General features: G+C 33.8%; 1 protein-coding gene across 4 annotated transcripts in view; it reads right to left on the bottom strand.

The window, feature by feature from the left end:
- The window catches only part of ABCD2 (ATP binding cassette subfamily D member 2), a 75,676-nt gene extending 48,950 nt beyond the window's left edge, over nt 1-26,726 (bottom strand). The window contains exons 1-6 of one of the 4 annotated variants that reach the window (XM_003825724.4): nt 25,422-26,726; nt 23,741-23,921; nt 14,692-14,807; nt 11,856-12,024; nt 11,006-11,100; nt 7,685-7,830 (exon numbers count right to left, since the gene is read on the bottom strand). In XM_003825724.4, the coding sequence (XP_003825772.1) occupies nt 7,685-7,830; nt 11,006-11,100; nt 11,856-12,024; nt 14,692-14,807; nt 23,741-23,921; nt 25,422-26,360 (1,646 nt within the window). In that variant the 5' untranslated portion in view covers nt 26,361-26,726. The remainder of the gene's footprint in view (nt 1-7,684; nt 7,831-11,005; nt 11,101-11,855; nt 12,025-14,691; nt 14,808-23,740; nt 23,922-25,421) is intronic. The other 3 variants (XM_034936023.3, XM_034936024.3, XM_034936025.4) reach the window with 3 other exon arrangements.
- Between the last annotated feature and the right edge of the window lie 346 nt (nt 26,727-27,072).

Genomic DNA, 27,072 nt, shown 5'->3' with positions numbered 1-27,072 from the left:
AGATTAAGATACTTAAAACAGCATACCCCAGATTCTTGCTTAGATCCTTTTCCAGACCACATCCTCATTTTTAAAATCCGAGATCTTGGATAAAAAGAAAAAAAGCAAGGATCTCACTGAGAATACTTTAACAGCACCCTTTCTGTCCTCCATAGAGAAAAGAGGCAAATCAGTTCTTCTGAGCTGATCTCATATGCTTTCTAGTTAATAGCCATCATCTGGTTTTATATGTGTGGGTTAAACAATGTTGATATATAACACAGAGTTCCCTGATCCCTACAAAGAAGAAATCTTAGATTTGGAAGTCATTCATATAGAAACAATAGAAAATGGAACTCCACAGCTTTTATTTTTTTGGTTTATTTTTATTTTTATTCTTTTGAGATAGCATCTCACTCTGTTGGCCAGGCCAGAATGCAGTGGTGCAATCATGGCTCACTGCAGCCTCAACTTCCCAGACTCAAGCAGCCCTCCCACCTCAGCCTCTTAAGTAGCTGGGACTACAGGCAAGTACCACCATATCCAGCTACTTTTTTATTATTTGTATTGACAGGGTCCCCCTATGTTGCCAGGGCTAACCTTAAACTCCTGGCCTCAAGTGATTATCCAACCTCAGCCTCCTAAAGTGCTGGGATTACAGTCATGAGCCACCGGGCCCAGCCTAGAACTTCATATTTTAAAATATCCATAAAGCTTATTTGGTGCAAGTACTTCTTAGTGCACAGGGCAGTTGTGCCAATGTTGGTATTATCGTCCTTCAAGCCCTTTCTGCAGAACTTCTGAAATAAAACACTGTCTTCACTGTTGCAAGAGACAATCTCTTCTTTTGATGACATAAAGGGTAAGTCATGATCTTTTTATGCCATAATGCATCCTGAAAATTAAGGTTTGCTTGTTTTATATCTCAACAAGAATTCTGATTTAAAATTAAGGGACTATTTTTGAAAAATTCTTTAAAATTTTATGGAGAAATGAATTTTAGAAGAATAGGAAAGAGTAGAGAATATAATTTAATTTGAAAATGAATTGAACACCAATAAATTTTTTAAAATTTCACTTTCATATGAGAATATAGCTTCCTTCACCTTAACATATCTGAATGATGGCCAAGTACCTATGCTAAAATATATGTTAAAATTGACTTAATTGCCATGTACATCGAGGATTATGAGGACCTCTGCCTCCAAACCACAGCTTGATATTAGTACAGATCAGCACACCAAGAAAACAACCTTAGCTGGTGATACTTGCAAGGTCAGGATAAAGAGTAGTAATTTTTCATACACATGCCCCTGTTGATACCAATAAGGCAAAATGACTTTAGGGTAAGGCACATCTGAGTTCAAATTCTAGCTCCAGCATTTATCCACTGGAGGACTTAAACCTCCTTAAGTTTTCTCACAAAATAGGGATACTAATACCAACTTTATAGGTTGTCATACAGAAAAATAAGAAACTTATATAATATATGTAGAATTGTGACTAGCACACACTAATTGTTTGACATATTGTTAATTACAAAAAATAACAATACCCTAGAGATGCTCAATCCTGGTTCAGGATGCCTAGGACCCATCAGTTATCTCAAGAGGTCACAACATTCTCAGGATAAAATCAATTTTAATGCATATAATTTTTTAAAACACACACACTATATCATTAAAAGGAAGAAGTGGAAATGCCATCAAAGAAAATATAGATATCAATTAAAGATACCAAAGAAAACATAAATATACTAGTACTTGTAAAGGCTGAGATTTCATGTCATAAGCTCTTCTTCCTTAGAAAAACAGTTGAAGAATACAATGGCCAGGTAGAGTGGCTCACGCGTTTAATCCCAGCACTTTGGGAGGCCAAGGCGGGTGGATCACTTGAGGCCAGGAGTTCAAGACCGGCCTGGCCAACGTGATGAAACCCCGACTCTACTAAAAATACAAAAATTCTCTGGGTTTGGTGGTGGGCGCCTGTAATCCCAGTTACCTGGGAAGCTGAGGTGGGATAATCACTTGAGACCAGGAGTTCAAGATTAGCCCTGGCAAGGTAGGAAAACCCTGTCAATACAAATAATAAAAAATTAGCTGTGCATGGTGGTACCATGGTGAACCCAGGAGGCAGAGGCTGCAGTGAGCCAAGATTGTGCCACTGCACTCCAGCCTGGGTGACAGAGTGACACTCTATTTCAAAAAAAGAAAAAGAAAAAAGAAGATAGTTGAAGATACAGATATTTTTGAAAAGTGAAGACAAATTATAAAGAATGATATTTTGTTATTCCTCAGAAAGTTGGGAAAGTAATACAGACTGTGTTATGATTATCTGAGAAAATATTTAAGATCAAAAACAGTAGGATTTTTTTCATCATAAGATGTTTAAATGTGATAATCTTATTAATCTGAAAATGAGAGGCAGTGAGTACAGAAGATTTGTATTCAAAGACTTGGTATAGTCTAACTGTGGCTTTGAAATTCCATAAAACACTAAGTAAAGTCTGTAGTCCCTTTGAAATTCAATTTAATTACTTAAAAATACTCTATTTAGCATAACTTACGCAGAACATAATTAATATGTATTATTCATGCATAACAAGATAGAAATAAAGTGATTATCTATATTTAATTTCCTGTACAATCTAATTAGTGATGTTACCATTCCTGCTTACAATCAAATTTAAGACTTTTATGTTGCATTTAATTTTAAAATGTGATTCATAACTTTATTTATTAAGCAGTATTTATATTTAATCTAGGAGATTAAGTAACATGGTACTTGTGCACACAACCCTGTGAATAAAGTAGTAGTTAATAGTTAGAAATAAACAAATATTGAGCTGATAAGTAAAATGTTACTCATAATTTCAGAATATCTTCTGAAAACAGGAAACAAAAAATAATGAGTGTTGTGGAAGCAAGCTACCGTCATCTTTTATTATGCTTTTTGAGAAGTAATTTAACATATAAAATTGTGTCACTTACTTATAGAGAGCAGATTGAGCTCCTTAGCTAGAGACTGGGAAAATGGCAAACATCCAAATTACTAAAAAACCTTAAAAAATTAAATCAAAGAACTTCAGCTAAAAGAAACAGTGCAGCAATGAGTAAGGACCGAGAGGATGAGCACTATCATTTCCAGTATGTACTGATGACTTCTTATTAGTGGGGATGAGTCTAAGAAATGCTTTCTTTTCTCAGCATCGTGTGTTAGAGGAGAGTAGGAAAGAACATTATGCTATCCAGCAGTGTCCAAAAATCAAAAACTTCTGCTTACTTGAATCTGTGGTATTTCTTACCTATTTAGAAATTGGAGAAACTGATGCAATCCATGGCAACTGTTCAAATCCTGAGTTACTTTCAAAACTCAGGTCAAATGACACACTGTTCTATTTTTTCCTCATTTTGAACATCCATAGCATTTCTTGCCTTTCTTGAGGCACTTATTTCTGGTTTTTATTTCCGTTAGTTGAATGTTTTTATTTATAACTAAATGATACATAAACATCATAATAAGATTATATGCTAATTATTGTCTATCCTAAAAAGACTAATGAAAAAAAATTATCTCTCTGACATGAAACACAATACTCCAGCTATTTCTCCCTTTTTTTCTTTTTCTTTCTTTAAAAAAAGTATTTGATCAGATTTAATTCTATACTTATATATAATCCTTCTTTCACTTTCTGAACCTTTTGTTTCTCAGGCTCCAAAGTCATGGATGGGCAGAAGTTTATACAAGTTACCTTTTTGTACACCATTGTGGGAAGCCTGAATCTATTTCAGATCTTGTGGGCCTTAGTATTTGGGCCTGCATAGTAAGTTTGAATAGTAAGAAAATTATGATTAAAATTTCTTTTTCAAGATATTTCTGCCAAGGAAGCATAGGTAGTAAGAGCATACGTGTTAGAATTACATGATGGGTTGGTGCCCAGGGTGGAACTGGTTCCAGGACCCCAGAAAACACCAAAATCCACAGATGCCTTTATATAAAATGGCCACAGTATTTGCATATAACTGACACACATCCCCCTATATACTTTAAATCATCTTTAGATTACTTGTAATACCTAACACAATACAAATACTATGCATTGGTTTTTTGTTTGTATGATTTTTTATGGTTATGTTGTTGTTTTTAGTGTTTATTTTAAAAATATTTTTTATTCATGGTGGGTTGAATCCAAGGTTGTGGAAGCTGCAGATACAGAGGCCCAACTGTAATGTGATGTATGCAAATGATCTTCTGGAGTATTATTTTTAAAAACTAGTACAAAAGAAAGCAAGATTTTACTCTGAGCAAAATATATTTTGTCAGCAAATATCTATTATCATCTGTCTTCCTTCCCTCCCTTCCTCTGTTGCTTCTCTCCCACTCTCTCTCTACCCCCAACTCCCACTAAATATTCCAATTTATTATTTTGATGATTGTTAGCATACTATAAAATTTTGTTAGCAGGTGAACAAAATAAACAAGTGAAAGGGTGGGTTTAGGGGCTTTCATGGATGAAGACAGAAACTTACCAGGGGATTAGGAAGTAACAAATAGGCCATAAATTAGTGGATTTGTGAAAGTGAGAGCAGGGGTCACAAATCTCTCCTTAGGGACTTGGAAAGACAGATAAACTGCAACAAGAATTGACAGAAGAAATTCAGGATCTATGTCCAAATGAAAGACTTTTCCTGAGGTCAGGATGGCTAATATAGGAGAGAGCAGTGAGTTTCAATCATCAGCTTAAGGAGTACATTCACATGGCTCAGAAACTCAAACAGCCTAAAATTTCCAGAATACTGTTTTAAAGTATTACCTGAGCAATACTAAGCATTTTAACATACACCATTCCATAGATTTAGAATGGTTAATCTACATTTTGATGAAACATTTCTTTCCAAAACCGTATCTGATGCTCCACTAATGATCATATGTCATCATTAATGAAGACAGGATAAAGGGAAGCTGTTCTGAAACTAATTTATCTACCAACATTTTTTTGTTCGTGTATTCTTGAACTGAAGCTGAGATTTTCTTTTATCTGGTTCTCATTATTAACACTGCTAAAGTACTAGATAACACTAGCTGGGAAAACATTGAGGTGGTTTCATAATTTATTAGGAATTCAGCTTTCCAAGCTTATGAACTGAGCTATAGCAGCATTCTTTGTGAAGATTTGGTGAAAAAAAATAAATGGCCTAATATAGTTAATTATAATTTTTCCTTAGTGGTTCACTTCTTTCTTCCGTATACTACATGACATCATTATAAATCCACTTTTACAAAATATACTCTATTTTTCTCCCATGCAAGTAACAATTAATGTACATTCTGATCAATCCATAAAGAGATTCATCCTCTACCCAGAAGTCTTTCAATCACAAAAAGTGAATACAGGGGGATTATTGTAAAGCTCTGTCTTATGACTTGTGAAGTTCATACATAAGTGTCAATCCTATATTGAAATTTCATTTTTTTTGCTGCTAAACTAGTAGTTAACATATTTGATTATTATGAATTAATACAATAAATTAGATTATATATACATTTTTTGAGGTGGAGTTTTGCTCTTATTGCCCGGGCTGGAGTGCAGTGGTGCGATCTCAGCTCACCGCGACCTCTGTCTCCCAGGTTCAAGAAATTCTCCTTCCTCAGCCTCTTGAGTAGCTGGGATTACAGGCACGCACTACCATACCCGGCTAATTTTGTATTCTTAGTAGAGACGGGGTTTCTCCATGTTGGTCAGGCTGGTCTCAAACTCCTGACCTCAGGTGATCTGCCCGCCTCAGCCTCCCAAAGTGCTGGGATTACAGGCGTGAGCCACCCCACCCAGCCAGATTATATTTACTAATGAGAATATCATAAGGCAGTTACCTACCAACAAATATTTTGAAATAGGTTGCATAGCAGCTTTCTTTTACATCATAAAAACATGTAAGATTATTTTTTAAATTTACTCGAAAAAATAGCTTTTAGAATGTAAGAAACACTACATTTAGACTCTCAGTTTACATATGGATTTAAATAAATTCTATGGTTTTTGCAAGGATAATGGTCCTATAAAACTTCTAACATATACCCAAATGTTCATGTTTCTAAAAGCCATATAATCAAGGTAAATGACTTTTAACAGTAATTATTAAAATACATTTTAGCCTGAAAAATAGAGTTCTCATTGTTATTTTTCTCCTTAACTGGATTGCAGTTGGTTTTTTTGCTTAAGCAACAGTAAATTTCATAACTAAGAAAAAGTTTCCTAGTGATTTTTGTTTGTTGCAAAGTAACATAGTCAAGTATCTCTGCAGACAAAGGCTAGAATTTCTTCACTTTCTTATTCTCTGGAAATGTTTTACATTGTTCTGGTCAAAGTTATATTCAACAACTGTAGCTAAAAATATAAAATGTATTTATGTGATTTTATTTGCATCAAGAGAATAGAATTCTATAATAGAAAATTTTCTTCATAATTCTACGCCTTCTAACCTAAATAAAAAAGTAAAATCAACCTACTAAACACATTAATGTCTAAAACAGAAACTTTTGGCAGTATAATTTAGCTTTCAGAATCAGAATGTTTCCCAAAGGAATTGAAAGCATAGACAGAAAGGGACAATGCTTTTGGTGTCACAAAATGTTATCTATTTTGTGTTAAACACAAATATCTATGTCATTGCTCATGTCCAGCATTTTCAGCCAATGCAGTTCTTCATTCTCCTATATTCCAGGCAGCTTCTTACTACCACCATAGGTCTTACTTTAAAGAAAAAAACCCACAAAACCTCATCTGCCTAACTGCTATGTCTGGTCTAAAAATTAGGCCAGTAGACAGGATTGTACAGTACATTCAGGCAAAGGCAAAGGGACAAAAGGGACATATGAGAGCACTATACTTGATGTGACTTTTATGTTTGTGCTTGTACTATACTTCCAGCCTAGGCGCTTGTTAGATTCCACAAAACAGTCCTCTGACATAGTAGGAGTGCTCTATGGGATGTCTATGTATCCAGGATGATGACAGATGGAAAAATTACTGGGTCCAATTAACATGAGGAAGTTCTTCAAACTTCATCTTCTCTTATCCACAATGAATATTACAAATTCTTAGTGTATAACTTTGAATTTTAGACATTTCTAATTGTTCTCAGGGAAGATGATAGCTAAAGAGCTCTGAAGAAATAATGTTCTTTTTCTATGTTTACATGATACTCATTCTTACAGTAAAAAAATTTACTTAAGAAAGTTACAAATCGCTAAATAATCATATAGCATAATTGTAAAGTCTATTTTATGGAGCCTCAAATATAAATGAACAATTTTAGAATATATGAATGTATGCAGCTTGATGGAGAGAGCTGTATACTTATCCGGGTGTTATTATTTTTCTGTGAGAAGAAATAATCTGACATCTCAGGCAATCTAATCATTCTCTGAAACAGCCTGCTTGTTATTCCTTGAGACTAACATCTGCAGTCTTTGAGTATTTATTCCATCTAGACAGATGTGAAAATGAAAAAAAGTGGTATTGTCCTAGAGAGTATTACAATCAAAGCAGTAATAAAATATTTTGGGCTAAGTGAATTTTTATTTCCTTAATAGTTTCTCTTAATAAAAACATTCTTAAAGATATATAAACTGAGGAACTTGAGGAATCAAGACAATTCAAGAGCAAAAGGAAATTGTTTCTTGTAATATAAAAAGATATACCTACCTTTGTGGAATATAAAACATATGTTGAGGAGGTGGTTTATAGAGGACTCCTTCATACACAGGCCAGAGCCCACTTAGAATTCTGAAGAGAGAACTTTTCCCACAACCATTGGGACCAGTTATCAAAAGATGCATTCCTTCTTCTACCTAAAGTAAGAAATAAAATTACAAACTGCAATAGTTTAAAATGATTTATTTTGGCAGCACCTAAAAGTAAATTATTTTTTTAAAATGTTCGAAAACATGATAACCTAGGTTGGGCAAGAGATCAAGGAAAAATATTTCAGGGTTGAGAACAAGTTTGGCTTTTGACTATTCTCTGAAGCTAAAAGCATCATAAAATAATTCAATTCCAAAGAAAATGGATCTTCTTGAAATGGGCACTGGCTTTCCAAAATTGTAATTTGTTATCAGATACCACATACACATAGAGAAAAACAGCTGCCTGGGAAATAAGACAAATCATAAAAATTTAACTAAAAATATATTACATTATATTTTGATATTAATATTGGATTAAATTTACATTGAATTCAAATACAACTGAAAATTAACTGTAATTAATAGCTACAAAGCACAATTATCCAAGGAGTCAGCTGGGCTGTTTAATTTTACACTTCAGCAGTCTGAAATGCTACAAAAATCACAAAAGCCCATAATCAGAGAGAGAAGATGATTCAAATTCTGCTTTATTCACAAATAGAGAAAATATGTTTAACAAACCAAGGATAGAGGAAAGCAAGAGGATTGTATTTTAGTCTCATGTCTAGGGATGAATTAAAATACATACACACATAGAATATTACATATATGTGAATAATATATATATAATATTCATAAATAAAACAGGTTATTTATTTCTTATCTATTGGATGCTTCCCTTTATTTTCTATCCTATTATTGACATTTAAACTGTTTAATTTCATGAGTTCCTATTCCACACAATAGGATGAAGAAGTTGTCTTATTATGGTATTTAAAGGGTATTGTGAACAACAATCAATAGAAACACCATTTAAAATTTTTATCTACTTCTACCAAGAGCAAATGAAATTTTATAATCAGTGATACCCAAAAAATAAATATCAGAAATTTACAGGATGTCTGTAGATCTAGCTTTGTATAGAAAGGATACCAATATTCAAGTATCAATAATGTGGAATACATCATACTGGACCTCAAAGATGAAAGAGTATTATTATATTGCTAGCATACCAAGAAAATCTCAGGAAGAAGCTAGAAAAAATTAATTTGTTATCTGCCTGTGCTCTTTCACTAGAGAAAAGGCTAAGGGTTTAATTTTGTAGAAGTGTAAATATTTTCCAAATGATTTTTAAAAAATCATATATATCATGGTGAAAAGCACATTGGCAAAATATTTCAATAGGGCCATTCTCTATTAGGCATTCTCAGAAATTTAACATATTTTGAGGGGTAATTGGAGACTTTCTACATTAATATTAATATTTTTCTCAGCATAAAGGTCTCTGATGCTTAGAATTCTTTTTGTCTCACACTAACTTTTCTTCTGCAAATAATTTTTAATTTTTTAAAAATTTTATTTATTTATTTATTTATTTATTTTTTATACTGAGTCTTATTCTGTCTCAGGTTGGAGTGCAGTGGCATGATCTTGGCTCACTACAACCTCTGCTTCCTGGGTTCAAGCGATTCTTGTGCCTCAGACTCCCGAGTAACTGGGATTGCAGGTGCCCACCACAATGCCCGGCTAATTTTTGTATTTTTTAGTAGAGACAGGGTTTCCCCATGTTGGCCAGGCTGGTCTCGAACTCCTGACCTCAGGTGATCTGCCCACCTCAGCCTCTCAAAGGGCTGAGATTACAGGCATGAGCCACTGCGCCCAGCCTGCAAATGGTTTTTTAATCCTGAAGCCTAACAAAGGTGTGAGATCCTTTCCTCTAGAAACTTATTTTTCAATCTATGCAGAGGAAACAGAACTTCCTATTATATTTTAGGGACCTGAGAATTTAAATATAATTTTCTGTCTGAGTTAGAAATAAATAATTATGAAGAAAGTATACTTTACTAATGCATATCTTTGTACAACTTCAGACCTTCTAAGATACTTTCACTAGACTGAGTATTTTTAGTTTAGTTTATTCTATGTAAAAGAAATGGCTCTAAATTTTTCCGCAGAAAGAGTGTGATATGCCCATACTAATGTAGTTAGTAAGTAAAGCTCAAGACATGTACACTATTTATTAAATAAATAGAGCAACAAGAATCGATATTATAAAATGTATCCAGACCAAAACACCCTCTCTATAAAATCATAAATTATAAATTATGAAACCATTAATAAATAGTTAAATACTCTGTGTATGCCATGAGTACCTAATTGGTGCTTGTGGTCAGATCCTAGTAATTAGATCATCCTATAGGTCTATACGTGGAAAAATAAAGTCTGACCAAATTGCAGCTAAAAATACAATTTCTTTAAATTTACTGACACAGGATTTTACCCTGTTCAATGCTACTCATCCTCTCAACTCTCAGTAACCCAAAATATTTGCAAATACATCTTTAATAATTAAACCTTGACTAAAGTCCATACTAAAATCATTAATTAGCATATGTGTTATCATGTTTGTAATTCTTTTATCAAGTCAAATCATTTCTTTGTTTGAACTAAGCTCAACTTGCTATATTATGTCATTAATGCTTGTCAGCAAATTATTTTGTACTTGAATCCCAAAACGTGTGTTTGAATTTTATAATGCCTTAAGTCAGAGAGTCAGGTTTATTAGATACTTTTACTTTTTAGTTTTTGTAATTAATACATAAGATATTAAATAACAAATTATTGTCAACAGAATTAAAAACTAAATTCCAATCCATAAATCTTCTGATTATTTTATAATAGTACATTAGTACATGTAATTATTTTAAAAATTTAAGTCACATAATGTATATTGACAATTAAACTTGCTAATGACTTCTATTCATATTTTAGTAAATATATTACAGTATTGGCTTTTTAAAAAATAATTTCTATAAGGCAAAAAATTAAAATTTATTTCCAGGTACAAATTTCTGACGAAATTTCCTATTGTTCCCCAAAATTACCTTGTACACTATAATTTTGATTTTCAACCTGGCAATAAAGCAGTAGAAATCAAATTTCTCTTTTCTCTCTGCTTTCTGAGGAATAACTGCTTCTGTAATTGAACCACTGTGCATACCTTTCTTGATTTCCCCTTTCCAAATGCTCCTCCAAGTATTTAACATAAGGTACATGAATTCTGAGTTGTTTTGTATTAGTGTGATGGCAACAATCAGAAGATTCTTGAATATCATCTTACTTTGAAGTTTAGCCTGGAAGCCACCACTTCTCCTGCTGGTGTAATTATGGGAACATTTTCACAAATAATTCCATGATCCACATCAATAACTTTTCCTGTAATTAAGAAAAAGTGTAAGATACAAACATTATCACGGGTTTCTGATTAAATAACTTAAATTATTATGCAGTATAACAAGTAATTTCAATTATAAAGGTAATTCACAGTAAGAAATCACAGAAACAAATGTAAATATAGATATCCAGACCTGAAGCAAAGTTTAATGTAATGCAAATTTGTACATATTGACACATCTACTTGAAAAATCTTTCTGAGAAACATTTTATAATAATTGAATGTCAACATCATTACAATAGCAAAGCTATACAATCTGAAATAACCCAGCCTTAATTTTTACTACTACTCTATTTCCCTAAATTAACATATCCTATAGAAAAAAAACCACAGTGCTGCAAAAAAGGGAAATAAGACATAGAATAATGCAATTTTCAAAAATATGTAACCAAATTTAAGTTTAGAAACAGTATAATGAAGAACAACATGACATTAGCTCGAATTCTATTTGTTAGATGAATTTTAAAAGCAAACGATTCATTATGCCATATGTGCAGTTTCCAAAAATAATTTGGAAAATTGTGTCCTACATAAAAGTAGCATAACACTGTGTTTTTGTGGTAATGTTAGTCACCACCCCTCAAATTGCAATACTAATATTAGGGATTGCTGTTTAAATAATGTTGGTTATTTAAATGTTGGTACTTTGTAACTACTAAAAGCTACCTTCTTAAACTTTGGTTCTGTTGATAAACACTTAAATATAGGAAAATATAAAAGCACTTGAGTTTAATACCTTTAATTGCCAATGTGTCACTGAGAGGTAATTCTACATTAGCTCCATTCTTGCTATGGCTTTCAGATTCTTGAATGACAGCAGTTCTCTTATAAATGCCTCTTTTTACTTCATCAAAGACCCAAAACATATTGTACACTCGAGCAGTGTAGCCTGCTAATTCAGTGACCTAAAAGCAACGCAGAGATATAAAATAGAGTTACTATATCCAAGACAATATTTTAAATAAATATGTAATCAGATAAGCTTCTTGACTTAATGTAAAAGATCATATTGCATTATACATGAGATATATATAATACATCTGAAAACTAAAACACATGACAGTACAAAAGAGCACTATAACACAATAATATGTTTGATTGAAATTATAAAACATAATATACAGATTTCAGAATATTAATGACACTTAAGGATCTTTCAGTCAAATTTCTGATTTGACCTCTGTTTACATGATGAAATTCATTTCCAATAAATTATAAATTTTGTGGAAAGCTTAAGGTCATTCAATGAAATTATAATCTTTTATTTTTGGTACCTTTTTCTATTTAAAATAGAAGATTTTAAGTAGGAGAAAAGTACCTTTTTGTCCTATTATGAAATGAATGTTTCCGAGCCAAATTGATTGTCAAAATTCCTCTATTTGGCAGGATACCAATATTGAGAGCAAGCTCAATGAAAAGCTTCAAATCCTTTTCAGTATAATTCCCCCAATCCAGCTTCTTTTGAAGCCAAACATGATTTATATGCCCAAAGAAAAACATTAAATATATATTTTTTTCTAGGTAAGATTATAAGATGAGCTAAATCTCTACTTTAGTCCACAAAGCTCAATGGAATAGTGCCTTGTTCCTATTCTCTCAGCTGTTCATTTTGGTTAACCTCCTGCTGTTTTTCTATTAAGAGAACACCTTGCTATCAGGGTACTCTGAAAGGTGACTCATTTCCTATCAAGAACATGTTTCTCAATGAAACAGAATGCACAAGAACTAAGGATAGTTCTTGCACAAGAATACACAAGAATAAGCAAGGTATCTCAGAAATAAATGTTTCTTAATAAATTGCGGAAAAATACAACTTCTGACATTTGTGTAAAATTTCTGTGTATGCAAAACATAAGCAGTAAATGACTATGTATTATTATAAAAGCCTTCTGCAACACATCTCTACTGAGAGATCTGTAATTACACTGTTATTTCATTTCTATATGTTAATGTTATAGCTATTTAAATGATGATTTCTAATGTTATCTGGAAGAACCTCTTGAGTTGCCAAGTAGAGGAAAACAAATTTAAAGATCAACAAAATAGGGATTCAAGTGAAACCTGGGCAAATATAAATATTTGGGTAGAAAAGAATTCCAAAACCACAAGTAGAGGTCAATTCAAGAAAGGCAGGAGGCAATGAGTCAGTGGACCAGGATGGAATGTGAAGACGGTAGGAAGTGTCTGACAAAAACTAAGAATGTGCCGGTAGACAAATTACTCTGGGGTACAAGACAGGGAATTTGTCTTAGAACCCTAACTCTACAAAGGAAACTTGGTCCCTCTGGTGCTAGCAGAGAAGGCATGGTGGGTGCTTTCGTGTGCCGTCACAGCAGTACAAGAATTTTTAGAAGTGAACATTTTATGATTAAAAGTAAATTCAGGCAAAAATAAAGCAAAATGCAATCATTCGTTGAGTTGGAGACAGTTTAGAAAAACTAATTGTTATCATTTCTCTAACCTAGATAGCACAATATTTTAATGAGATAAATAAAATTTTGATTTGTCATTTAATTTTAAGTAATTTATTACATCAACAAATCTATCCCAAAGACTGTGTCTCCAGATTATCAAAATTACTATTTGAACTTTTTAAAAAAATTGAGTTGCTTGCTAGCCCTTTGTAACTCTTTTATATAGTTTATTCAAGGCTGACTTAATATGCAGCTAAATTTACAAAGATGCTTGAGAATTTATATTGATATGATAGCCATAAGACTAACTGGTAGTGAGAATAATTTTATGGGAACATTGTGTAATATCTGAATTAAATTAAGTAATTTTAACCTTGGCCCTGTGGTATCTGCAGGTCTTATTACTATTTTGTCAACAAATATTTATTAACCACATACAGTATTCCAAGTATGAAAATGGATATTAGAAATGTAAAGATGAGTAAGACAGTTCCTGCTTCTAGGAGCTGAGTGGTGTGATGCAGGCAATATACACAGTTATAATGTGGTAAAACATCAGACATACACTGAGATGGACACAAAACAGGATGACCCAAACTCTGCAGGAAGAATGCGGAATGGTAAGAAGGTATTACCCATTTAATGAAGGAAAGGTAAAAGTTTGCGAGATATATAAGAAATGTTATTAGCTAACATTTATTGAGTGTTTAATATGTGCTGTTTTAAATTTTCTACATGTATCAACTCACAACAACCCCACAAGTCAGTGTTATCATTATCCCCATTTTATAGATGAAGAAACAGAGACACAGACGCTGTAGCGACCTTGACCCAAGGTCACATAATTTGTAAATTCATAAAATGAAAATTTAGGCACTCTGGCTCCAGAGTTCATACCTAAGGGTTTCTTTAAAATGTGAAAACAAAAATATCATACTATAGAGGGAAAAAGAGAGATAACAATTGATAGTATTATGAAACAAAGGATATTAGCAGCATTACACTTGTGAGTTGCTGCCCTTAATCTTGATTATACTCAGCAATTTTTGGCAGAGAAAAGATATGTTTCCAAAATACTAAGTATACTTGGCAATTGACATTTTGCTTGATTTTCATAAATTTTATTTTAATTGAATTGACAATAAGAAATGCAAGTACCTCTTTGTATGAAGACATAATCCTTTCAATAGCATCAGCTCCAGAGGCCAGTAAATTTCGAGCAGTGGTAAAGGCTTCTGTCCGTTCACTAACCATAACTTGCTTTTGGCCATCCTCTAGATATAAAAACAAATTACAAAACTTGAGTTTTTTTTTTTTTTAGTAACTTAATGTTTTATATTATACAAACTAAATTGTGGCTAAAACAACCACATATTAATTTTTCATTAGTAGTAGCAATTTTCTAGAAATATAATGAATCATTGAAAATTCAGTGTTTGGGCTGGGTGCAGTGGCTCATGCCTATAATCCCAGCACTTTGAGAGGCCTGGGCGGGCGGATCACTTGAGGTCAGGAATTTGAGACTAGCTTGGCCAGTATGGTGAAACCTTGTCGCTACTAAAATTACAAAAATAAGCCAGATGTGGTGGCGCGTGCTTGTAGTCCCAGCTCCTTGGGAGGCTGAGGCAGGAGGATCACTTGAACCTGGGAGGTGGAGGTTGCAGTGAACAGAGATCATGCCACTGGACTCCAGCCTTGGCCACAGAGTGAGACCTCTTCTCAAAAGAAGAAAGGAAAGGAAAAAAAGAAATGAAAAGAAGAGAGAGGAGAGGAGAGAAGAGAAATAAGTGTTTGTATCAGATTTTGTTTAAAGTTCCTCTTGTTTTATTATTTTTTCCAAAATGAGAGTTGGGACAAATAAATCAAAAGGAACTAAAACTATTTTCATTTAGCATTCTTTCAACCCTTTCCACTTGGACTCCCTGCCCTTAGGAGGGAGCAATAATGTACTACTGGGCGGCCGGGTGCGGTGGCTCATGCCTGTAGTCCTGGCACTCTGGGAGGCCAAGGCAGGCAGATCACTTGAGACCAGGAGTTTGAGACCAGCCTGGCCAACATGGTGAAACCCCATCTCTACCAAAAAAAACAAAAATTAGCCGGGCATGATGGCAGATTCCTGCAATCCCAGCTACTTGGGAGGCTGAGGCACAAGAATCGCTTGAACCCAGGAGGTGAAGGTTGCAGTGAGCAGAGATCACACCACTACACTCCAGCCTGGGTGACAGAGTGAGACCCTGCCTCAAATAAAATAAAATAAATAAAATAAAATAATAAAATATAAAATAAAATACCTACTGGGCAATAAAATAGTATTGATCTGGTAATTAAATATTAATACTACTAATAAACAAACATTTATGGTGTGGTTTCTTTAATAGAAATGCAAATTAGCTGATTCTCATAATCTAGCCTCTGTCTACCTTTCTCAACCATCCTTCACCCTACGCTCCAGCAGCACCCCATACGTGGCATACTCTGTTAATCCTCTGGCATTTGTATATGTGATTTCTCTGGACTTTAATATACTTTCCTTTCTTTCTTGCTTAACTTTTTCTCCTTCTTTAAGAGTTAACACTTTACTAAAGGTTTTGCTAAGAATCCTTGTCTCTTTCAGTGGACTATAATTTCTTTGAAGGTCAAGACTGTGTGTTTTATTCTTTATCCCTAGTATTCAGCACAGTGTCTAACACATAGTACTCCTTAATGCGCATTGAATGGATGGATGAGTGGATGGATGGATGGATGGATGGATGAACATCCTAAATTACTGTCAATGGAGAATTATGGTTAAGAGTTAGGAATCAGACTAGGTTTGAATCTAGGTTTTATTCCTTATAAGCAAGTAGTAAGGTAAGTAGGGCAAGACACTTACCTCTCCACACCTATTTTCTCACCTGTAAAATGAGGTACATAACTATCTCAAACAGCCCTATCTTTTAGGGTTCTAAGGGTTATTGGTGAAAACCAAATAAAGCGTTAGTGCAATACATGGCCCACAGTAAGTGCTCTAAATATCAGCAGTTATTATTTTTTCTAGTTGTCGTTGCTATTATTGTATATCCACTCAATTTTAGTTTTAGTATTCAAAATTACATTCTCCAGGTTGTTACTTTAATCTTTTCATCAATTTGATTCTCCAGCTGGTCCTTCTATACATTATCTTCAAATTTCCAAACTAGATATTATAAGCTAAAGAGGAAAGTAGCAGTGATATAGATAGCCATAGGCCCATTTTGATATTTAGTTCACTCTAATTTATCTCAAAGGATTTCAGTGCAAATATATACTTTATGCCTTGCTGTAATTGCCAGATATTTTTACTCTTTTTGCACATAGACAGCTCAACTTATTTTGAAAGGGATACCTGCACAATATGAGGTAAAATTCACCCAGCATGTATTTACTAGACACTTAGATGTGCAAGAAATTAGGCAAGATATGGGAAAAAATATGATTTTCAGATTTTTTTTCCTGAGAGAGCTTACAGCTTGGTAGAAGAGAGATGTCAAATTCCTAAACAATTATGTAGGGAAGCCTGGATGAGTTAATGCAAGGTGTTTGGAGAGGGCAAAAATTATTACTTGCTGCAAGAGACAGAAAATGCTTCATGGAGGAGTAGATTTTGAGAGACGTCTTGAAGATGGCATAAAATTTTAATAGATTAAAAGTACGGCATAAGCAATAGCGCAGAGAAGGGACATGTCGAGTAATGCTAATTGAATGACAAACTGGTTAAGTTTACAGTATGGGTTGACGTCAAGCACTGATTTCATGGACTATCAGAATCACCATGAGTTCATGGAGATGTTTTACCATAGTCCAATGTGTCCTCTCCTAGCCTTACTGATAATCACTCCTCTAGAGAACTACTGTTAGTCCCCTTGAAGTTAATTAGTTAGTTTACCTAAAGAAGGAAAACAAAAAGGCTGATGAGCATTGGTATGAGGGAGAAGCAAAAGATGTGATTACATAAATAGACTGGGAACAGAATATAGATATTCTTAAAGACATGTAAATGTGTGATACAATTTAGATAGCCACAAAAGGGGTACCAAAAAAGTAAATTCTTATATCAGTTAAAATGCTAAGAATAGTTTTGGCTCATAGAAAATCTGGCTGACAATCTAAAATAATTATGGAATTTTATGAATTTGGGTTAAAAGGGATTCAAATAGTAGTTTTCATCGACAGCTTCTGTTAAGAGGAAAAAACATTTGCACAGATGGACTGGCATTTCATATGGCATGATAATTTCTGTCTTGCTTTGGCAGATTAATGCTTATTGGGTCTTCTTCATGTTTTTAGCAATAAAATAATAAAAGCTTCCTCCAGATCAGATTTTATGTGGCTTTTTATTCTACTAGTTGTTCTTTGGCAGGTACTGTGAGAGCATTGCCAGTAGTATTTTGTCATGCACACAACAGCTAACTGCCTGACCTCTAAGACAGGGCCAGATTCCTTAGCGCCAGAGATATAAATCCATGACCTAAAATACTAAGCAGTTTTTATTCTAGGTCAATACATTCTTTTTGTCCTCACCGAATATTTTAGCTATTTTGTCAAAAGTTCCTCATTTAAGGATTTCATATTTAACACTATACCTGTTCATTTTACTGCTACTTTGGAGCTCTGATAGTAACGAGTACATATTGAAAATTGGTCACATGTCTTGTTATTTCACAGAAAAGATGGGGAAGAATTTTAAACTTAAGGTTATGCCTTATATATTTACCATAACCCTTGCAAATGTACATCACAAAGAGTGAAGCCTAATGTAAATTATGAACTTTGGTTAATAAGGAATAGATATTGGTTCATCAGTTGTAATGAAAGTTCCACACTAATACAAGATATAAGGCATAGGGGAAACTATGGGGGCAGAGGGTATTTAAGACCACTGTACCTTCTGATCAGTTTTTGTAAACCTAAAACTTACCTAAAGAAATAAGGTGTATTATTTTTAAAAAATAAAAAGTAAGTTTATTCTTCTACTTTTTTCAAGCTTATCATCTGAGTTTCTCTTCATTTATCTTTCTCTTTGTCATGACAAATCTTGACAAAATTTATAACCTGCGCCTATCCTCCACCATATATAAACATCCATTCTAAGTGACTGAAGATCTAAATGTGAAATGAAAAACCAAGGAAATTTCTAGAAGATAAAATAAGGAATAACTTTATTATGTTGAGTTAGGCAGATATTTCTTAAATAGGACATAAAACCACTAACCATAAAGAAAATTATTGGTGAATTAAACTATAGTAAAAGTATGAATTTCTATTAGACACCATTAAGAGAGTGAAAAGGCCAGATGTAGGGTGGGAAAATATATTTGAGATTAAATGTGTGTGTGTGTATGTGTATGTGTGTGTGTGTGGTGTGCATGTATATGATATATCCAACAAATGACTCATTACATAATACATAAAAGCTTTTACAAATCAATAAGAAAAAACTGATAAACCAATGTAAAAATGAGCAAAAGACTTACAGGCACATCATAACAAAGGCTATCCAAACGTCCAATGAGTAAATAAAAGTGCTTAACCTCAATAGTCATTAGAGAAATGCAAACTAAGACCACAGTGAAGTACCACTATACACTCATGAGAATGTCTAAAATGAAAAAGCCAGACAAAGATATGGAGGAAATAGAACCCTTACACATTGCTGTTGGGAATGTAAATTGAAAGAACTTTTTTTGGAAAACTGTTTTACAAAATCTGCTAAAGCTGAACCTATGCATAGCCTGTAATCTAGCAGTTTTACTTCTAGTTAAGTACTCACAGATATGTATATATATACACCAAAAGATCTGGACAAAAATGTTCTTAACAGCGCTATTACTAATACCCAGCAAACTGGATACAATCTAATGTCTGCTAACAACAGAATGGTTAAATAAAATGGTATAGTCATACAACGGGATGCTATATAGCAAAGTCAATAAATATACTATGGTTATACTCAGTAACACTGATGAAGCTCATAAGCATAATACTGAGTCAAAGAAGCTAGTCATAAAAGAGTATGTATTATATAATACTATTTATGAAATTTTCAAACTAGCAAATACTACTTGATAGTGAGGTCATTATACTTTGTGACAACTCATTAACTGGTACACTAATGATTATGCCCATATTGGCATATATGCTATACTTTAAACAATTATAGTCACTTTTATGCATACCTAATTAGAGTTTTAAAGTACGCCTTTGGTATGTATTGATAATACTGCTATGTTCATTGGTCAAAAAGAGTACAATTATATCCAAATTGGCCCACAATATAAAATAACACTTCAACGATTTGGCATTGGAATATGAGACAATAATGCAGCAGAAGCTGAAGCTATGGTTATAATCTTATTGGCAGTACATTTTAGGAATAAAAGCATCACCCATGCTACTGGAGTGCATGCAGTGCCTTTCAGTTACTCCTGATATCCTGCTTCACACTCACAGATCACAAACATGTTGACATTACTGGCAGTGCTAGTAGCTTAGACACTCTTTTTTCCTGCCTGTTAGGTGTCTGTGATAAGATATTGACAGAGTAACCTCATAGCTTTCACTGGCCTCCTTGCCCAGAACAGCTTTTGATATCAAGAGAAGAAAGGCAGCCTACTAATGTTAAAGAATTGAGGTTGTAGACCTCAGGTAACTATTTTCTTCACATAATTTCAGTCATTCTCTTAATACTAAGTAAAGAAAGGGGTGATAGTCTTTAAAAATAATATAATAGAAACTCTACATAACTAACACTTCAATGCCTCTTTGCCAACCATTTGGTCCCATGGTTACTCTGCCTCAAACTTACCCATGTTCCTTATAGAATAAGTTCCAATGTAGCTAATATGGTGGCAGCATGATGCAGTAGAAAAAAGCAGTGCATCTGGAGTTATATAACGCCCTCCATCCTTAGAGCTTCCGCTAACTAACTGTGTGACTTTAGGCAAAGCTGGGGCTCTAGACCAGATGGCCTTTAAGCTCCTCTTTTGATGTGAAAATGCCATGTTGTATATGTGATTTTATTATGTGAATTTGAATACAAACATAATCCTGTCTTTACCATAAGATTTCACTTAAAGTTTTAGGTGGATAGTACAGCAAATCTGCAATAGAATTATTTTTCCTTTCCCTTCCAACAAAAATTATGCGGGTTCTTCCTTTCTCCATTTTCACCTCTGAATTCCTAATCACTTTTGAACGTGCTCCTTTAAGCTACAGCAGTGATCATGTTAGCAAACATCTATTGAATATCTGTGAGCCAGGCCTTGTTCTAAGTTTCACATATCTGATCTTATTTAATGCTTGTAACAACGCTGCTATCATTTCTCTCATTTTGGAAATGTGGAAATTGAAGGACAAAAGGTTACATGATTTGCCCAGGGTCACAGTCTAGAAAGCAAAGAAGCCAGCATATGATCCAGAATATCTGACTCAGGAGCCACAGGGTAAGAATATGATAAATATTAACAATTGCTTCTACCTAGGTTCTTACTTAGCCAAGGACTGTTTCAAAACACATTAAGTATGTTACATGTAACTTCGTAAAAATTTTGAAAGATGTGTATAATTATCTCTATAGTTAAGATAGGAAAACTGATGTACATAAAGTGTATGTAACTTTCCCAGGAAAGGACAACTATCAAATAGCAGAGCCAACATTTGAACAGCAGCCTTCTTTTTTCTTCATTTTATCCTTTTCCCCCCTCTACTTCACATTTTCCCCTTGCCATTTCTTTCTGACTCAACTATTTTTCTACCTTTTTTTTTGCCTTAAAATATATAAAGCATCATGCACTTTACCTCTAACATAAGGGACAACTAAAGGCATAAGTGTAAACTATGACTGAAGATTAGATTAGAATACATGGTATGTAATTCCAAGAACTAAAACCTTAAAGATATACTATTATCTTAAAAAAATTCTTTTGGCTAAGTAAAGTCACTCGGTATTTTCATGTGTTAAGTCTTTGTATGACAAATATATTTAGTAAATACATACATATACCTGCAAACATTACAAGCACAGATAGTAACCCTTGATATTACAGATTTTGAAGAACATTCTCAATTAATAGTCTGTCATATGAATTCATTTTTCTGTCTATGAAATTCTTACATTACTTTTCTCTATATAAAAATTTTCTTTTGAAAGAAGCTTTAAGAAATACTTTGTTTCACTTGCCTCAATGTGGTTATTATATTTCAATCTAAAATTTTAATGTTTCTTTAATTTAATATGGTATTTTCAGGATTTGTGGGATTTATTTTTAAATATATTATTACATCTTGTTAAATAAGCTTGTTAGATTCTTTGTATACATTGTTTACTTCTTACTGGTCTCTGTGGGGTTAATTTGTCACCATTTAATAGCTGTATTTTTGCTGTTCTATGTTGAATACTCCAGGGTTTTTTAATAACACCAGTGTGTCCAAGCACTGACTAACAAAACTACATCATAATCTTGTCTATAGAGTTGTCTCTAATATACATTATATATTAAACTTTTTAAATGAGTATTGTTATTTTAAGAAATGACTTTTTAAGTGAATATCTGATAATTTTGACTTTTTTTTGGTAAAACTAATAGTAACACCATAGATTTTAAAGTGTCATTCTCGCTAATACTCTTTTGAAAATGTAATTTTATTTCATTATGAAAGGATTATGTCTAAAATACTATTACTAACAATACCTTTTTCAATATAAACTTTTTAAAATTAAATTCTTTTTAGTAAATTTTGAAACATAAAACCAGATAAAATTCAATTTTCTCAGTGGTCTACAAATACTGTCTATTACACAGTTCAGTTGTGAAGTATAATTGATATATGTATAGCACTTGCCACAAAGAAAGGCTGACAAATACTAACTTACTGAAATGAACATATTTATGTTAAGAATAACTCAACTTTGACAAGTGTTTTTGTAAGGACTGGTTAAAACATTGAAGCACTGTTTCAAAACATTAAGGCATATTATAATTATTGTTTTTATTAGATCACTTCAAACAAATAACTATTCATCCTTAATTCTGTACAAAATAACTATAAAACAGTGCAGATTCTGTAACAATATTCTTAGTTTTCTAGGTAATAATTGTCACCTTTTATTTTCTATGTAATAATTGTCACCATATATCAAGTATAACATGCTCTGTACTTCATAAACATTATTCAGTTAAATCCTCACAACAATTCTCTGAAGTAGCCTTTCTGGTTCTCATTTTACAAATGAGGAAACTAAGGTATAGAGAGTTTAATCAACTCTAATTAAACAGACTAAGAGGATACACGTAGGAAGAGGGGGAACCAAAAGTTGAACAAAACTCTGTTTCACTACAAAGCCTATGCTTCTGGCCAATTTTAGTCCAGTGATTTTTAAGGAGAGATGTCTTATTTTAGGAAAAGAGTAGAAAATACTTCTTCAGTTAATTCTTCTCTGTTCCAACCAATTAAGATCCAAGCTCCCATCCAAGGATGATACAACATTTTAACATTGTCTTTTCTTCCTTGCCCTTATCTTTCTTTATTATTCCAAAGAATAAAAACTGTTATTAAAAACTGTTGAGACAGTGGTAGGATAGAATTAGCCAGCTGCAGCTTGACAACCGCCATTCCTACAAAACCACCAAATCATGCTGCATAAAAGGTTATCTGTATTATTCACAAGTAGAGGAGCCCTTATTCCATGGCACTTAAGCATTCTCTGAAGCAATATTCCTGCTTGCCCATTGTAGTCAATGGACTTTTCAAATCGCAAAGCAGGGCAAATTCAGTTATAGAATATTTATAGACTAAATGTATGGGATGTATAGAACTAATGTTTATAACACATGAGGAAAGCTTGTGTTATACTCTTTCTGAGGGTACTAACTTGTTCTGAGGTTAAGTGTAAACTAAAGAATCATCCTATATTAGGCAATATAATTAAAATTGCTCAAGGTCAACTCCCAGAAACACTGCATCAGAGATCTCTGAAATAGCTCAGAACTGGGAACGTCTTTGAACCACTGTCTCCTTATTTCATACTGCTGGTTTTATCACTGGACGCTGTAAAGTCTGCCATTTTTTCGGACCATTGTTAACTAGAATATGACTATGTACACAGTTTAGCTCACATAAAACTAGCAATGACAACTTCAAAAGAAATAATGTTAAAAATATATTTGAGATTAAGCATAAATGTCATTACCACCATCTGCAAAGCCAGTTGCAGTGATAATAGGTATAGCCACCATAATTAGTCCACTGCTGCTCCAAACATACTTCATCAGGAACTGTTCTATCATGATGTACCACAAACGTTTGGATAAAATGAGGTTCATCTGATCTGCTAAAGCTTTGTAACTTTTCTGAAGTTGTTTCATTTCTACCTATAGAGAGGAAAAAGAGTTGAGGACTTTTTTTAAAGATATATACATATTCTTCTTTTTTTTTTTTTTAGTATGGCATTATCTATGCATCTTAACCAATAAATGCAGATTAATACCAGTATTAGTTATTATTTAGTTTTGGTCACATGTGTATTATTTTTAAAAGTTTATGCTACTCAGTGGACATAATGTTAGGTATAAAATACATATAAGTAATTTATAGTTATGATATTTAAATTTTATGTATGAGATGTTAAAATTAAATGATATTATATGAGACATGAATAAACAATTATTAGAGCTTTGTCCTTGTTGATTACACCAAAAATATCTGAAAATGGACACATGACATATATATGTATAGACTCCACTTTTGAACTGACTCAATTTGTTGGATTTTGTCTTTTATGCAAGAAGTCTAAGCACACTATAATTTATATCATTGAATTCAATAGTTCAAGAAGAATCACAAATCAATATGATATAATACAATATATGAGGTCAATTTTCAAGTGGGAGTAGGATTCCTAAATTTACTTTAAACATTATTTTTCAGGTTGCTACTGCTATTAAAGACACTGATAATTACAGATGCTTTAAAAATTAAATAATTCTGCTTGGTGATTGACATGCCATCTTCAACAGTAGAATACTTTATTTTATTCACCAAGTCATTTAAATTAAGATTGCATTGCCTTCAAAATTTCTGTCATTTCATATTCTGAAGTTACCTTCATGCACTGTGAGTATGTATAATTGGGCTAATTGTTTTAGGGATCTGCTTAATGTTGAAAATCTTTAATAATTAAAAACATTCTGAAACTCCTTTTGTACTCCTCATTTCTTCTCTAATCTCAGCTTTTTTTTTTTCAAAGCTAGACAAAATTTCATTTCACCTCCTCTTTTCATTTTGTCAAAATACAGTGCTGAACATGAACTAAGAGTAGTAGAAATGCCATTTTGTGAGACACTCCTACGCTTCTTGGGAATGGGGATGCTCCATATTGATCAGACATGCAAAATTGTTAAAAATGTCTTCTATAAGAAACCCTGGCTTTTCCCCCCTCTTGGACAACAAAGGAACCACAAAGAATATCATTCTAAATTTTCCATTTCAGTGGAAATATGTTTAGTCTTAGTTTCTAAATATATATTTTCTTCTGGTAGGTGCTTTAGGACGACCTACCAAGTTGGGATTTAAGTTTTAAGAAAATGCGTTAGAAATAATTCTGAGCATATTTGAGTAACTGAGGCTAAGTAGACTTAGTGTTGCAAATTTTATTCTTCTGAAACTTTAGAAAAGTTTGCACCCTATAATTCTTTAACTGGTTACAGTTAAAAGGGGTAATGAAGCATATATTTTAATTCATGTTTAGATGTCAGAGGAATCTAAGACACTAAAGAAGTGGGTCCATCGACAGGACAACAGATGGTATCTGGCACTGCAGTGGCAACTTGAACAGTTTCACATTTCACCCATCACCTTAATTTCGATCTTACCTTATGTCCTCTGTAAAAGGCAATTTCTTCTACATTGGCTATAATTCTCGAGTGCACATACCGCAAATAGCCTTTTCTATGTGCTTCCTCTGCCACCAGTTTGCCAAATTTGGGAGAACAGGCTTTTAACACTTTAGCAGTGGCATATACCACAAGTCCTGCTAGTAGGGTGGGCCCAATTGGGCTTGCTCCTCTGGATGTAGCAGTTTGAATGAGTGTATAGGAGGTCAGCATTACATCTAAAATAGGTTTGGTCAGATTGGAATACAAGTGAGCCACAGATTGGGAGAACATCATAATATCCTCCGTAAGAGATTGGTCAGGGTTTGCCAGCCTCCCATCCATATTGATCACTTTATAATAAGTCTGATTTGTAAAATAGGTTTCATAGGCGTGGTCTACTAGGCGAGTTCTGAAGGCCAAAGCCAATTTGCATTCCAGGTACCTTATTGCACTGTTGACGAAGGTAGCAGGGATGGCAATCATAAGCCACTTGATTAATTTGATGATGAAAGTCCGAGGCTTCTTTTCCACAATGCTTTTCACGATTTTTCCATCCAGACCAGCCACATAGATAGAAAGAAAGGTTCTTGAGATTAGAGCCACTGAGTGCAGGCAGAGCCACCCTGTTTCAGTGGTCACAAGTTTTGGAAACAAAATTTTCCGAAGTTCTAGTAGCTGTTTGAAGAAATCTGCATTCACTCCAGGCGAAGGTTTTTCACAAATGGTCTCGGTGCAATGCAGTATTTCTGTGTTCTCTGCAGCAGGGTAAGCTGCTTCTTTTTTCTTCCCGTGGCCAGATTGCTTTAAACGCTTGCCAATGATGGGATAGAGGGTTTTCAGAGCATATGCCGCAGCCACCAGGCAGGCAGCCCTCTTAGCAGCACTCGATCTGGTCCATTTCACTCGATCAGCTGCTGCATTTAGCATATGTGTCATTTTCCCTGTTACCCAAACCGGCTTCCAAAAGAATTCGTTTTAAAAGATCATGCTTCACAGAAATCCCCAGCAAATGTTTCAGAAAGTCCTACAGCGTCCCATAGTCTGCAGCGTTTCTCTTCCACTGTTGTGTTTTTAATTTTGTTCTGCTGTGACAGATGCAGCAGAGCTCACACTCCGCTGCATCTACCGGGAATGATTCTCTCAGAAGCTCAAGCTGCACCAAGCTCCTCCCTCCCAGGCCCCTCATTGGCTGTGAGGGCGGTGGGACCTTGGAATCCTCGCAGCTTCCCTTTGAACCTTGAAAATGAGGAGAGAGCAAAGCGAATTACATCCTTCCTTAAACAGGAGTTCAGAGAGTTAAAATGTCTATTTTTGGAGAGGTCGAATCAGGCCATCTGCTGGCGAACAAAACCGGCTCTAGCTACTGAGCATGCTCAGTGTCACTTAGAAACCCACAGAAGTTTCAGAATATACATCACTTCGGTAAGATTTCAGTAGATACCGCAAACAGAAGAGCAAGCAGAAAGGGAGATTTCCAAGCGAACAAAACCGGCCCTAGCTACTGAGCATGCTCAATGTCACTTAGAAACCCGCAGAAGTTTCAGAATATACATCACTTCGGTAAGATTTCAGCAGCTACCGCAAACAGAAGAGCAAGCAGAAAGGGAGATTTGCAAGAGTTTTAATGAGACAAGGAGGGAGAAGGAAC

This window comes from Pan paniscus, chromosome 10, assembly GCF_029289425.2.
Source record: "Pan paniscus chromosome 10, NHGRI_mPanPan1-v2.0_pri, whole genome shotgun sequence".
Taxonomy (NCBI): Eukaryota; Metazoa; Chordata; class Mammalia; order Primates; family Hominidae; genus Pan; species Pan paniscus.
The sequence above is the reverse complement of the archived record's forward strand: the minus strand, read 5'-3'. Positions and strand labels throughout refer to the sequence as shown.